The sequence below is a fragment of the Mustelus asterias genome, unplaced genomic scaffold (assembly GCF_964213995.1).
Source record: "Mustelus asterias unplaced genomic scaffold, sMusAst1.hap1.1 HAP1_SCAFFOLD_1370, whole genome shotgun sequence".
NCBI lineage: Eukaryota > Metazoa > Chordata > Chondrichthyes > Carcharhiniformes > Triakidae > Mustelus > Mustelus asterias.
This window is the reverse complement of record NW_027591315.1, coordinates 14,687-28,550: the sequence shown is the minus strand read 5'-3', so window position 1 is coordinate 28,550 and position 13,864 is coordinate 14,687. Positions and strand designations below refer to the sequence as shown.

Sequence of the window (13,864 nt, the reverse complement as noted above, 5' to 3'; positions counted from 1 at the left end):
GAGCCTACCCCGCCATTCAACAAGATCATGGCTGATCTGAAGCGAATCAGTTCCACTTACCCGCCTGATCCCCATATCCCCTAATTCCCTTATCGATCAGAAAACTATCTACCCGTGATTTAAACATATTCAACGAGGAAGCCTCCACCACTTCAATGGGCAGAGAATTCCAGAGATTCACTACCCTCTGAGAGAAGAAGTTCCCCCTCAACTCTGTTCTGAACCGGCCCCCCCTTATTTTGAGGCTGTGCCCTCTAGTTCTGGTTTCCCTTCTAAGTGGAAAGAATCTCTCCACCTCTACCCTATCCAGCCCCTTCATTATCTTATATGTCTCTATAAGATCACCCCTCATCCTTCTAAACTCCAACGAGTACAGACCCAATCTGTTTAATCTCTCCTCATAAGCCACACCCCTCATCTCCGGTAAGGGTCAAATTCAAGTTATCAGCCCCAGTGTTGCTGGAATTGGAATCCCACATCTGCCTGGCTGTGTTAGGGGAGGTGAGTCGGGGGTCATTAGCCAGGGAGCTGACCATGTGTTATAGTCGGCAGGTTGGGAGCGAGAGAATTACAGCCACGAACACTGGCATCAGCAGCAAATGCGATTCCCAAACTTAAAAAGTGCTCCATCATGTCCCCTTTTGAACGTGTTAACTTCAGCCCTGTCTCGAGGGATCGCGGAGACCCTTTCAGCTGTGCTGGACAGGCTGCGTTAATTTATTACATCGAGCCAATTGCTCACAATCGATTCTGGTCGCTGCGGCCTCTTTCAATTCTCTCAGCCGTCAGTCCAGACTGCCTGCGTGACAAAGGCAGTCAGTGGACAATAGGAGCCGGCAAATCTCTCCTCCCCGAACTCTCCCTCCCCCAGCCCCCACTCCCCATTGTCTGTCCCACGCGGAGAGAATGTGCTTTGTCTGCCTATTCTTCCACGTCAAACAAGTTCGGGGTGCGGAGGGCAGTGGGTCGCGACCTGTCTCAGGGTCTCTGCTTCCACACACTCTGGTGAATCCTTTGTGCGCCCCTGAAGTTATCCCAGATGTCCAGGCAGCTGTCTGTGAGAAGACTTTGGGGAGGTTTTTTTCTTTTATTCTTTATTTTAATTAAAAGAGGTCAGTAAATGGCTGGACTGCTCCCCCCCCCCCCCCCCCCCCCCTCCCAGATTCCATCGAGTCCAGAGACTTGACTTTAAACTTGGTAATGCCCCCCTTCACCCGTCCCCCAGCCTCTCTCCCCGTTTACACAAAGCTTAACACTAAACTTTTAGTCACCAACATCTCCTCACGAAGCTCAGTGATAAACCATTTCTGATCCTGTAACACACTTAGAGACACAGAGCAATCCAGCAGGGAAACAGGCCCTTCGGCACAACCTGTCCGTGCCGACCTCTCAGCTGGTCGCCCCTTGCCCGCGTTTGGCCCATATCCCAGTCCAAAGATGTGCGGGTTAGGTTGATTGGCCATGCTAAAAATTGCCCTTAGTGTCCTGAGATGCGTAGGTTAGAGGGATTAGTGGGTAAATGTGTAGGGATATGGGGGTAGGGCCTGGGTGGGATTGTGGTCGGTGCAGACTCGATGGGCCGAATGGCCTCTTTCTGTACTGTAGGGTTTCTATGATTCTAAAATCCTTTCTTATCCATGTCCCTGTCTAAATGTCTTTTAAGTGTTGCTATTGTACCTGCCTCTAACACCATGGAGCGGCTCGGTGGCACAGTGGTTAGCACGACCGCCTCACAGTGCCAGGGACCCGGGTTCACTCCTGGCCAAGGGTCACTGTCTGTGCGGAGTCTGCACGTTCTCCCCATGTCTGCGTGGGTTTCCTCCGGGTGCTCCGGTTTCCTCCCACACTCCAAAGATGTGCGGGTTGGGTGGATTGGCCATGCTAAATTGCCCCTTAGTGAGCAAAGATTTACTTGGGAGCACGAGCTTTCGCAGCACTGCTCCTTCATGAGATGAGTGACTCTCCTGATGAAGGAGCGACGCTTCAAAAGCTCGTGCTACCAAATAAACCTGTTGGACTTTACCCTGGTGTTGTGAGACTACTTACTGTGCCCACCCCAGTCCCACGTCGGCAACTCCACATCATGTCCAAAGATGTGCAGGTTAAATGGATTGACTATGCTAAATTGCCCCTTAGTGTCAGGGGGATTAGCAGGGTAAATACGTTGGGTTATGGGAATAGGGCCTGGATGGGATTGTGGTCAGTGCAGGTTTGATGGACCGAACGGCCTCCGCCTGCACTGTAGAGATTCTAATGATTCAACTCCTCTGGCAGCTCATTCCATACACGCACCACCCTCTGCGTGAAGTAGTTGCCCCTCAGGTTCCTTTTAAATCTTTCCCCTCTCACCTTACTTACTGTGTACAGTTCTGGTCACCCTATTATAGAAAGGATATTATTAAACTAGAAAGAGCGCAGAAGAGATTTACTAGGATGCTACCAGCCTCTCCTTATAACTCAAACCATCAACTTGATGGTTTGAGTTATAAGGAGAGGCTGGATAGACTGGGACTTTTTTCCCTGGAGCGTAGGAGGCTGAGGGGTGATCTAATAGAGGTCTATAAAATAATGAGGGGCACAGATCAGCTCGATAGTCAATATCTTTTCCCAAAGGTAGGGGAGTCTAAAACTAGCGGGCATCGGTTTAAGGTGAGAGAGGGGAGAGATACAAAAGTGTCCAGAGGGGCAATTGTTTCACACAGAGGGTGGTGAGTGTCTGGAACAAGCTGCCAGAGGCAGTAGTAGAGGTGGGTACAATTTTGTCTTTTAAAAAGCATTTAGACAGTTACTTGGGTAAGATGGGTATAGAGGGATATGGGCCAAATGCGGGCAATTGGGACTAGCTTAGGGATTTTTAAAAAAAGGGCGGCACGGACAAGTTGGGCCGAAGGGCCTGTTTCCATGCTGTAAACCTCTGTGACTCTGACCTTAACCCACTGCCCTCGAGTTTTCAGTTCCCGCTCCCTGGGGAAAAGACTGTGTGTGTTCATCCTCTCGGTGCCCCGCAGGGTTTTATAGACCTCCAGTGTGAAACACTTGGGAAGGTTCTGTTACACGAAGGGCACTACACAAATGCAATTTGTTAATGGGCTTTGGTTAGTGTACGTCTCCAGTCCGGCAGCACACACCTTGCACCACCAGCTGCCCCTGGGCTGTACGCCGGACCCGGGTCCCTGGCTTGTTGGCGGCGCACACATAGATCCCGGAATGATGGACCGTCACGTCGGAGATCATCAGGTTCCCAGTGCCGAGCACCTCGATTCCATCCACTCCGATCGATCGTCCGTCTGGGAAAGCACGGGCAACAAGAGAAACAGCGGTTACAGACTGGGCCAGAACCATACTGGCGCTGGCAGGGGGAGGGGCACGGTGCAGGGGGGGACGGGGCGCAGCCCGGGCAGGGGGAGGGGCACGGTGCAGGGGGGGACGGGGCGCAGCCCGGGCAGGGGGAGGGGCACGGTGCAGGGGGGACGGGGCGCAGCCCGGGCAGGGAGGGGCACGGTGCAGGGGAGGGGGACGGGGCGCAGCCCGGGCAGGGGGAGGGACACGGTGCAGGGGAGGGGAGACGGGGCGCAGCCCGGGCAGGGGAGGCGCACGGTGCAGGGGGGGACGGGGCGCAGCCCGGGCAGGGGGAGGGGCACGGTGCAGGGGGGGACGGGGCGCGGCCCGGGCAGGGGGAGGCGCACGGTGCAGGGGGGGACGGGGCGCGGCCCGGGCAGGGGAGGGGCACGGTGCAGGGGGGGACGGGGCGCAGCCCGGGCAGGGGAGGCGCACGGTGCAGGGGGGACGGGACGCAGCCGGGGAGGGGAAGGGGCACGGTGCAGGGGGGGACGGGGCGCAGCCCGGGGAGGGGAAGGGGCCTGGTGAGGAGAGGGGGCAGAGCCTGGTCCGGGAGGGGGGGAGGGGCAGAGCGTGGCCTGGGGAGGTGGGGTGGCAGAGCATGGTGCAGGGAGGGGTGGGGGGCAGACCGCGTTGCGGGGAGGGAGGGCAGAGCGCGGCCCGGGAGGGTGGGGCAGAGTGCGGCACGGGGAGGGAGTTACGCGCGGGGAGGGAGTTACGTGCGGCGCGGGGAGGGAGTTACGCGCGGCGCGGGGAGGGAGTTACGCGCGGCGCGGGGAGGGAGTTACGCGCGGCGCGGGGAGGGAGTTACGCGCGGCGCGGGGAGGAAGTTACGTGCGGCGCGGGGAGGGAGTTACGCGCGGGGAGGGAGTTACGCGCGGCGCGGGGAGGGAGTTACGCCCGGGGAGGGAGTTACGCCCGGGGAGGGAGTTACGCGCGGCACGGGGAGGGAGTTACGCGCGGGGAGGGAGTTACGCGCGGGGAGGGAGTTACGTGCGGCGCGGGGAGGGAGTTACGCGCGGCGCGGGGAGGGAGAGACGCGCGGCGCGGGGAGGGAGTTACGCGCGGGGAGGGAGTTACGCGCGTGGAGGGAGTTACGCGCGGGGAGGGAGTTACGCGCGGGGAGGGAGTTACGCGCGGGGAGGGAGTTACGCGCGGCGCGGGGAGGGAGTTACGCGCGGCGCGGGGAGGGAGTTACGCGCGGGGAGGGAGTTACGCGCGGGGAGGGAGTTACGCGCGTGGAGTTACACGCGGGGAGGGAGTTACGCGCGGGGAGGGAGTTACGCGCGGGGAGGGAGTTACGTGCGGCGCGGGGAGGGAGTTACGCGCGGCGCGGGGAGGGAGTTACGCGCGGCGCGGGGAGGGAGTTACGCGCGGCGCGGGGAGGGAGTTACGCGCGGCGCGGGGAGGGAGTTACGCGCGGCGCGGGGAGGGAGTTACGCGCGGCGCGGGGAGGGAGTTACGCGCGGCGCGGGGAGGGAGTTACGCGCGGCGCGGGGAGGGAGTTACGCGCGGCGCGGGGAGGGAGTTACGCGCGGCGCGGGGAGGGAGTTACGCGCGGCGCGGGGAGGGAGTTACGCGCGGCGCGGGGAGGGAGTTACGTGCGGCACGGGAGGGAGTTACGCGCGGGGAGGGAGTTACGTGCGGCGCGGGGAGGGAGTTACGCGCGGCGCGGGGAGGGAGTTACGCGCGGCGCGGGGAGGGAGTTACGCGCGGCGCGGGGAGGGAGTTACGCGCGGCGCGGGGAGGGAGTTACGCGCGGCGCGGGGAGGGAGTTACGCGCGGCGCGTGGAGGGAGTTACGCGCGGCGCGGGAGGGAGTTACGCGCGGCGCGGGGAGGGAGTTACGCGCGGGGAGGAAGTTACGTGCGGCGCGGGGAGGGAGTTACGCCCGGGGAGGGAGTTACGCGCGGGGAGGGAGTTACGCGCGGGGAGGGAGTTACGCGCGGCGCGGGGAGGGAGTTACGCCCGGGGAGGGAGTTACGCCCGGGGAGGGAGTTACGCGCGGCACGGGGAGGGAGTTACGCGCGGGGAGGGAGTTACGCGCGGGGAGGGAGTTACGTGCGGCGCGGGGAGGGAGTTACGCGCGCCGCGGGGAGGGGAGACGCGCGGCGCGGGAGGGAGTTACGCGCGGGGAGGGAGTTACGCGCGTGGAGGGAGTTACGCGCGGGGAGGGAGTTACGCGCGGGGAGGGAGTTACGCGCGGCGCGGGGAGGGAGTTACGCGCGGGGAGGGAGTTACGCGCGGGGAGGGAGTTACGCGCGGGGAGGGAGTTACGCGCGGCGCGGGGAGGGAGTTACGCGCGGCGCGGGGAGGGAGTTACGCGCGGGGAGGGAGTTACGCGCGGGAGGGAGTTACGCGCGTGGAGTTACGCGCGGGGAGGGAGTTACGCGCGGGGAGGGAGTTACGCGCGGGGAGGGAGTTACGCGCGGCGCGGGGAGGGAGTTACGCGCGGCGCGGGGAGGGAGTTACGCGCGGCGCGGGGAGGGAGTTACGCGCGGCGCGGGGAGGGAGTTACGCGCGGCGCGGGGAGGGAGTTACGCGCGGCGCGGGGAGGGAGTTACGCGCGGCGCGGGGAGGGAGTTACGCGCGGCGCGGGGAGGGAGTTACGCGCGGCGCGGGGAGGGAGTTACGCGCGGCGCGGGGAGGGAGTTACGCGCGGCGCGGGGAGGGAGTTACGCGCGGCGCGGGGAGGGAGTTACGCGCGGCGCGGGGAGGGAGTTACGCGCGGCGCGGGGAGGGAGTTACGCGCGGCGCGGGGAGGGAGTTACGCGCGGGGAGGGAGTTACGCGCGGCGCGGGGAGGGAGTTACGCGCGGGGAGGGAGTTACCCGCGGTGCGGGGAGGGAGTTACGCGCGGTGCGGGGAGGGGGTTACGCGCAGGGAGGGAGTTACCCGCGGTGCGGGGAGGGGGTTACGTGCGGTGCGGGAGGGAGTTACGCGCGGGGAGGGAGTTACCCGCGGTGCGGGGAGGGAGTTACGTGCGGCGCGGGGAGGGAGTTACGCACGGGGAGGGAGTTACGCGCGGCGCGGGGAGGGAGTTACGCACGGGGAGGGAGTTACGCGCGGCGCGGGGAGGGAGTTACGCGCGGCGCGGGGAGGGAGTTACGCGCGGCGCGGGGGAGGGAGTTACGCGCGGCGCGGGGAGGGAGTTACGCGCGGCGCGGGGAGGGAGTTACGCGCGGCGCGGGGAGGGAGTTACGCGCGGCGCGGGGAGGGAGTTACGCGCGGCGCGGGGAGGGAGTTACGCGCGGCGCGGGGAGGGAGTTACGCGCGGCGCGGGGAGGGAGTTACGCGCGGCGCGGGGAGGGAGTTACGCGCGGCGCGGGGAGGGAGTTACGCGCGGCGCGGGGAGGGAGTTACGCGCGGCGCGGGGAGGGAGTTACGCGCGGCGCGGGGAGGGAGTTACGCGCGGCGCGGGGAGGGAGTTACGCGCGGCGCGGGGAGGGAGTTCCGCGCGGCGCGGGGAGGGAGTTCCGCGCGGCGCGGGGAGGGAGTTCCGCGCGGCGCGGGGAGGGAGTTCCGCGCGGCGCGGGGAGGGAGTTACGCGCGGCGCGGGGAGGGAGTTACGCGCGGCGCGGGGAGGGAGTTACGCGCGGCGCGGGGAGGGAGTTACGCGCGGGGAGGGAGTTACGCGCGGCGTGGGGAGGGAGTTACGCGCGGCGCGGGGAGGGAGGTTACGCGCGGCGCGGGGAGGGAGTTACGCGCGGCGCGGGGATGGAGTTACGCGCGGCGCGGGGAGGGAGTTACGCGCGGGGAGGAAGTTACGTGCGGCGCGGGGAGGGAGTTACGTGCGGGGAGGGAGTTACGCGCGGGGAGGGAGTTACGCGCGGCCCGGGGAGGGAGTTACGCCCGGGGAGGGAGTTACGCGCGGCACGGGGAGGGAGTTACGCGCGGGGAGGGAGTTACGCGCGGCGAGGGAGTTACGTGCGGCGCGGGGAGGGAGTTACGCGCGGCGCGGGAGGGAGAGACGCGCGGCGCGGGGAGGGAGTGACGCGCGGGGAGGGAGTTACGCGCGTGGAGGGTGTTACGCGCGGGGATGGAGTTACGTGCGGCGTGGGGAGGGAGTTACGCGCGGCGCGGGGAGGGAGTTACGTGCGGCGCGGGGAGGGAGTTACGTGCGGCGCGGGGAGGGAGTTACGTGCGGCGCGGGGAGGGAGTTACGCGCGGCGCGGGGAGGGAGTTACGCGCGGCGCGGGGAGGGAGTTACGCGCGGCGCGGGGAGGGAGTTACGTGCGGCGCGGGGAGGGAGTTACGTGCGGCGCGGGGAGGGAGTTACGTGCGGCGCGGGGAGGGAGTTACGCACGGTGCGGGGAGGGAGTTACGCGCGGCGCGGGGAGGGAGTTACGCGCGGGGAGGGAGTTACGCGCGGGGAGGGAGTTACCCGCGGTGCGGGGAGGGAGTTACATGCGGCGCGGGGAGGGAGTTACGTGCGGCGCGGGGAGGGAGTTACGTGCGGCGCGGGGAGGGAGTTACGTGCGGCGCGGGGAGGGAGTTACGTGCGGCGCGGGGAGGGAGTTACGCGCGGTGCGGGGAGGGAGTTACGCGCGGCGCGGGGAGGGAGTTACGCGCGGGGAGGGAGTTACGCGCGGGGAGGGAGTTACGCGCGGGGAGGGAGTTACCCGCGGTGCGGGGAGGGAGTTACATGCGGCGCGGGGAGGGAGTTACGCGCGGTGCGGGGAGGGAGTTACGCGCAGGGAGGGAGTTACCCGCGGTGCGGGGAGGGAGTTACGCGCGGCGCGGGGAGGGAGCTACGCGCGGCGCGGGGAGGGAGTTACGCGCGGCGCGGGGAGGGAGTTACGCGCGGGGAGGGAGTTACGTGCGGCGCGGGGATGGAGTTACGCGCGGCGCGGGGAGGGAGTTACGCGCGGCGCGGGGAGGGAGTTACGCGCGGCGCGGGGAGGGAGTTACGCGCGGCGCGGGGAGTGAGTTACGCGCGGGGAGTGAGTTACGCGCGGGGAGGGAGTTACGTGCGGCGCGGGGAGGGAGAGACGCGCGGCGCGGGGAGGGAGAGACGCGCGGCGCGGGGAGGGAGAGACGCGCGGCGCGGGGAGGGAGAGACGCGCGGCGCGGGGAGGGAGAGACGCGCGGCGCGGGGAGGGAGTTACGCGCGTGGAGGGTGTTACGCGCGGGGAGGGAGTTACGTGCGGCGCGGCGAGGGAGTTACGTGCGGCGCGGGGAGGGAGTTACGCGCGGCGCGGGGAGGGAGTTACGCGCGGTGCGGGGAGGGAGTTACGTGCGGCGCGGGGAGGGAGTTACGTGCGGCGCGGGGAGGGAGTTACGCGCGGTGCGGGGAGGGAGTTACGTGCGGCGCGGGGAGGGAGTTACGCGCGGCGCGGGGAGGGAGTTACGCGCGGCGCGGGGAGGGAGTTACGTGCGGCGCGGGGAGGGAGTTACGCGCGGCGCGGGGAGGGAGTTACGCGCGGTGCGGGGAGGGAGTTACGTGCGGCGCGGGGAGGGAGTTACGTGCGGCGCGGGGAGGGAGTTACGTGCGGCGCGGGGAGGGAGTTACGCGCGGTGCGGGGAGGGAGTTACGTGCGGCGCGGGGAGGGAGTTACGTGCGGGGAGGAAGTTACGCGCGGCGCGGGGATGGAGTTACGCGCGGCGCGGGGAGGGAGTTACGCGCGGGGAGGAAGTTACGTGCGGCGCGGGGAGGGAGTTACGTGCGGGGAGGGAGTTACGCGCGGGGAGGGAGTTACGCGCGGCCCGGGGAGGGAGTTACGCCCGGGGAGGGAGTTACGCGCGGCACGGGGAGGGAGTTACGCGCGGGGAGGGAGTTACGCGCGGGGAGGGAGTTACGTGCGGCGCGGGGAGGGAGTTACGCGCGGCGCGGGAGGGAGAGACGCGCGGGGAGGGAGTTACGCGCGTGGAGGGTGTTACATGCGGCGCGGCGAGGGAGTTACGTGCGGCGCGGCGAGGGAGTTACGCGCGGCGCGGGGAGGGAGTTACGTGCGGCGCGGGGAGGGAGTTACGCGCGGCGCGGGGAGGGAGTTACGTGCGGCGTGGGGAGGGAGTTACGTGCGGCGCGGCGAGGGAGTTACGTGCGGCGTGGGGAGGGAGTTACGCGCGGCGCGGGGAGGGAGTTACGCGCGGCGCGGGGAGGGAGTTACGCGCGGCGCGGGGAGGGAGTTACGTGCGGCGTGGGGAGGGAGTTACGTGCGGCGCGGGGAGGGAGTTACGTGCGGCGTGGGGAGGGAGTTACGCGCGGCGCGGGGAGGGAGTTACGTGCGGCGCGGGGAGGGAGTTACGTGCGGCGCGGGGAGGGAGTTACGCGCGGCGCGGGGAGGGAGTTACGCGCGGCGCGGGGAGGGAGTTACGCGCGGCGCGGGGAGGGAGTTACGCGCGGCGCGGGGAGGGAGTTACGTGCGGCGCGGGGAGGGAGTTACGTGCGGCGCGGGGAGGGAGTTACGTGCGGCGCGGGGAGGGAGTTACGCGCGGTGCGGGGAGTTACGCGCGGCGCGGGGAGGGAGTTACGCGCGGGGAGGGAGTTACGCGCGGGGAGGGAGTTACGCGCGGGGAGGGAGTTACGCGCGGGGAGGGAGTTACCCGCGGTGCGGGGAGGGAGTTACATGCGGCGCGGGGAGGGAGTTACGTGCGGCGCGGGGAGGGAGTTACATGCGGCGCGGGGAGGGAGTTACGTGCGGCGCGGGGAGGGAGTTACGTGCGGCGCGGGGAGGGAGTTACGCGCGGTGCGGGGAGGGAGTTACGCGCGGCGCGGGGAGGGAGTTACGCGCGGGGAGGGAGTTACGCGCGGGGAGGGAGTTACGTGCGGCGCGGGGAGGGAGTTACGCGCGGCGCGGGGAGGGAGAGACGCGCGGCGCGTGGAGGGAGTGACGCGCGGGGAGGGAGTTACGCGCGTGGAGGGAGTGACGCGCGGGGAGGGAGTTACGCGCGGCGCGTGGAGGGAGAGACGCGCGGCGCGTGGAGGGAGTGACGCGCGGGGAGGGAGTTACGCGCGGGGAGGGAGTTACGTGCGGCGCGGCGAGGGAGTTACGTGCGGCGCGGCGAGGGAGTTACGCGCGGCGCGGGGAGGGAGTTACGCGCGGCGCGGGGAGGGAGTTACGCGCGGCGCGGGGAGGGAGTTACGCGCGGCGCGGGGAGGGAGTTACGCGCGGCGTGGGGAGGGATTTACGCGCGGCGCGGGGAGGGAGTTACGTGCGGCGCGGGGAGGGAGTTACGTGCGGCGCGGGGAGGGAGTTACGCGCGGCGCGGGGAGGGAGTTACGCGCGGCGCGGGGAGGGAGTTACGCGCGGCGCGGGGAGGGAGTTACGTGCGGCGCGGGGAGGGAGTTACGTGCGGCGCGGGGAGGGAGTTACGTGCGGCGCGGGGAGAGATAGTTACGCGCGGTGCGGGGAGGGAGTTACGCGCGGCGCGGGGAGGGAGTTACGCGCGGGGAGGGAGTTACGCGCGGGGAGGGAGTTACGCGCGGGGAGGGAGTTACCCGCGGTGCGGGGAGGGAGTTACATGCGGCGCGGGGAGGGAGTTACGTGCGGCGCGGGGAGGGAGTTACGTGCGGCGCGGGGAGGGAGTTACGTGCGGCGCGGGGAGGGAGTTACGCGCGGTGCGGGGAGGGAGTTACGCGCGGCGCGGGGAGGGAGTTACGCGCGGGGAGGGAGTTACGCGCGGGGAGGGAGTTACCCGCGGTGCGGGGAGGGAGTTACATGCGGCGCGGGGAGGGAGTTACGCGCGGTGCGGGGAGGGAGTTACGCGCAGGGAGGGAGTTACCCGCGGTGCGGGGAGGGGGTTACGTGCGGCGCGGGGAGGGAGTTACGCGCGGGGAGGGAGTTACCCGCGGTGCGGGGAGGGAGTTACGCGCGGCGCGGGGAGGGAGTTACGCGCGGCGCGGGGAGGGAGTTACGCGCGGCGCGGGGATGGAGTTACGCGCGGCGCGGGGAGGGAGTTACGCGCGGCGCGGGGAGGGAGTTACGCGCGGGGAGGAAGTTACGTGCGGCGCGGGGAGGGAGTTACGCGCGGCGCAGGGAGGGAGTTACGCGCGGGGAGGGAGTTACGTGCGGCGCGGGGAGGGAGTTACGCGCGGGGAGGGAGTTACGCGCGGCCCGGGGAGGGAGTTACGCCCGGGGAGGGAGTTACGCGCGGCACGGGGAGGGAGTTACGCGCGGGGAGGGAGTTACGCGCGGGGAGGGAGTTACGTGCGGCGCGGGGAGGGAGTTACGCGCGGCGCGGGGAGGGAGAGACGCGCGGCGCGGGGAGGGAGTTACGCGCGGGGAGCGAGTTACGTGCGGCGCGGCGAGGGAGTTACGTGCGGCGCGGGGAGGGAGTTACGCGCGGCACGGGGAGGGAGTTACGCCCGGGGAGGGAGTTACGCGCGGCACGGGGAGGGAGTTACGCGCGGGGAGGGAGTTACGCGCGGGGAGGGAGTTACGTGCTGCGCGGGGAGGGAGTTACGCGCGGCGCGGGGAGGGAGAGACACGCGGCGCGGGGAGGGAGTTACGCGCGGGGAGGGAGTTACGCGCGTGGAGGGTGTTACGCGCGGGGAGGGAGTTACGCGCGGGGAGGGAGTTACGCGCGGGGAGCGAGTTACGTGCGGCGCGGCGAGGGAGTTACGTGCGGCGCGGCGAGGGAGTTACGTGCGGCGCGGGGAGGGAGTTACGTGCGGCGCGGGGAGGGAGTTACGTGCGGCGCGGGGAGGGAGTTACGCGCGGCGCGGGGAGGGAGTTACGTGCGGCGCGGGGAGGGAGTTACGTGCGGCGCGGGGAGGGAGTTACGTGCGGCGCGGGGAGGGAGTTACGTGCGGCGCGGGGAGGGAGTTACGCGCGGTGCGGGGAGGGAGTTACGCGCGGCGCGGGGAGGGAGTTACGCGCGGGGAGGGAGTTACGCGCGGGGAGGGAGTTACGCGCGGGGAGGGAGTTACCCGCGGTGCGGGGAGGGAGTTACATGCGGCGCGGGGAGGGAGTTACGCGCGGTGCGGGGAGGGAGTTACGCGCAGGGAGGGAGTTACCCGCGGTGCGGGGAGGGGGTTACGTGCGGCGCGGGGAGGGAGTTACACGCGGGGAGGGAGTTACCCGCGGTGCGGGGAGGGAGTTACGTGCGGCGCGGGGAGGGAGTTACGCACGGGGAGGGAGTTACGTGCGGCGCGGGGAGGGAGTTACGCGCGGTGCGGTGAGGGAGTTACGTTCGGCGCGGGGAGGGAGTTACGCGCGGCGCGGGGAGGGAGTTACGCGCGGCGCGGGGAGGGAGTTACGCGCGGCGCGGGGAGGGAGTTACGTGCGGCGCGGGGAGGGAGTTACCCGTGGCGCGGGGAGGGAGTTACCCGTGGCGCGGGGAGGGAGTTACCCGTGGCGCGGGGAGGGAGTTACGTGCGGCGCGGGGAGGGAGTTACGCACGGGGAGGGAGTTACCCGCGGCGCGGGGAGGGAGTTACGCACGGGGAGGGAGTTACGTGCGGCGCGGGGAGGGAGTTACGCGCGGGGAGGGAGTTACGTGCGGCGCGGGGAGGGAGTTACACGCGGGGAGGGAGTTACGCACGGGGAGGGAGTTACGTGCGGCGCGGGGAGGGAGTTACGCGCGGGGAGGGAGTTACGTGCGGCGCGGGGAGGGAGTTACGCGCGGGGAGGGAGTTACACTAAAGCTTTCTCGGGTTATTGCAGGTTTCCGTCAATCTATCCATCGCTGACAGGTACGAATAGGGAATCCGGGTCAGTCACTGGTCTCCCTCCCAGCGTGCGCCCTGTTACCTGCCTGTGGGACAGATATCCCGGAGAGTCAGCGCTCTCTCTCTCTCACACTCACCCAGGCGGCTCCAGGATACAATGGGTTTGGGATTTCCTGTGGCGATGCACTCCAGGATGGCTGTTTGGTGAATGGTGAGGGTGAGGTTCTGGGGTCCGGACAGGATCACCGGCTCCTGGTCGGCGCGGGGCGACACGACTGAGGGAGGAATAAACATCAGTCAGAAACAACGGTGCTGGGATCAGCTGTGATGGTGAGGAATGGGTTAGGGCTGGGAGCGAGAGGGTGGAGGGAGAGGGTGGAGGGAGAGGGTGGAGGGAGAGGGTGGAGGGAGAGGGTGGAGGGAGAGGGTGGAGGGAGAGGGTGGAGGGAGAGGGTGGAGGGAGAGGGTGGAGCGATGATTCAGGTCCTGCTGAGGGTGCGGTTCTGAGGGAGCAGATGATGAAGGTGGACGGGTTCATTGAACGTGAGGATGAGGGGGCTGCTGAGGGTGGAGGGAGAGGGTGGAGGGGTGCTGGAGGGCAGGGGTTTGTTGTTTTAGAGAGGCAAGGACTGATTAGGGACAGTCAGCATGGCTTTGTGAGTGGAAAATCATGTCTCACAAATTTGATTGAGTTTTTTGAAGGGGTCACCAAGAAGGTCGCTGAGGGCAGTGCAGTTGATGTTGTCTCCATGGACTTTAGCAAGACCTTTGACAAGGTGCTGCATGGTAGGCTGTTGCATACGGTTAAATCTCACGGGATCCAGGATGAGGTATCTAAATGGATACAAAACTGGCTTGATGACAGAATAAGATGTCTCACAACACCAGGTGAAAGTCCAACAGGTTCATTTGGTA

At 68.0% G+C, this 13,864-nt stretch overlaps 1 protein-coding gene across 1 annotated transcript in view; it reads right to left on the bottom strand.

The window, feature by feature from the left end:
• Positions 1-13,864, bottom strand: part of LOC144488202 (immunoglobulin superfamily DCC subclass member 3-like) — a gene marked incomplete at its 5' end in the record, with an annotated part of 40,031 nt that overhangs the window by 13,954 nt on the left and 12,213 nt on the right. The window contains 2 exons of the mRNA XM_078206232.1: positions 3,129-3,287; positions 13,087-13,224. Coding sequence (XP_078062358.1) covers positions 3,129-3,287; positions 13,087-13,224 — 297 coding nt within the window. The remainder of the gene's footprint in view (positions 1-3,128; positions 3,288-13,086; positions 13,225-13,864) is intronic.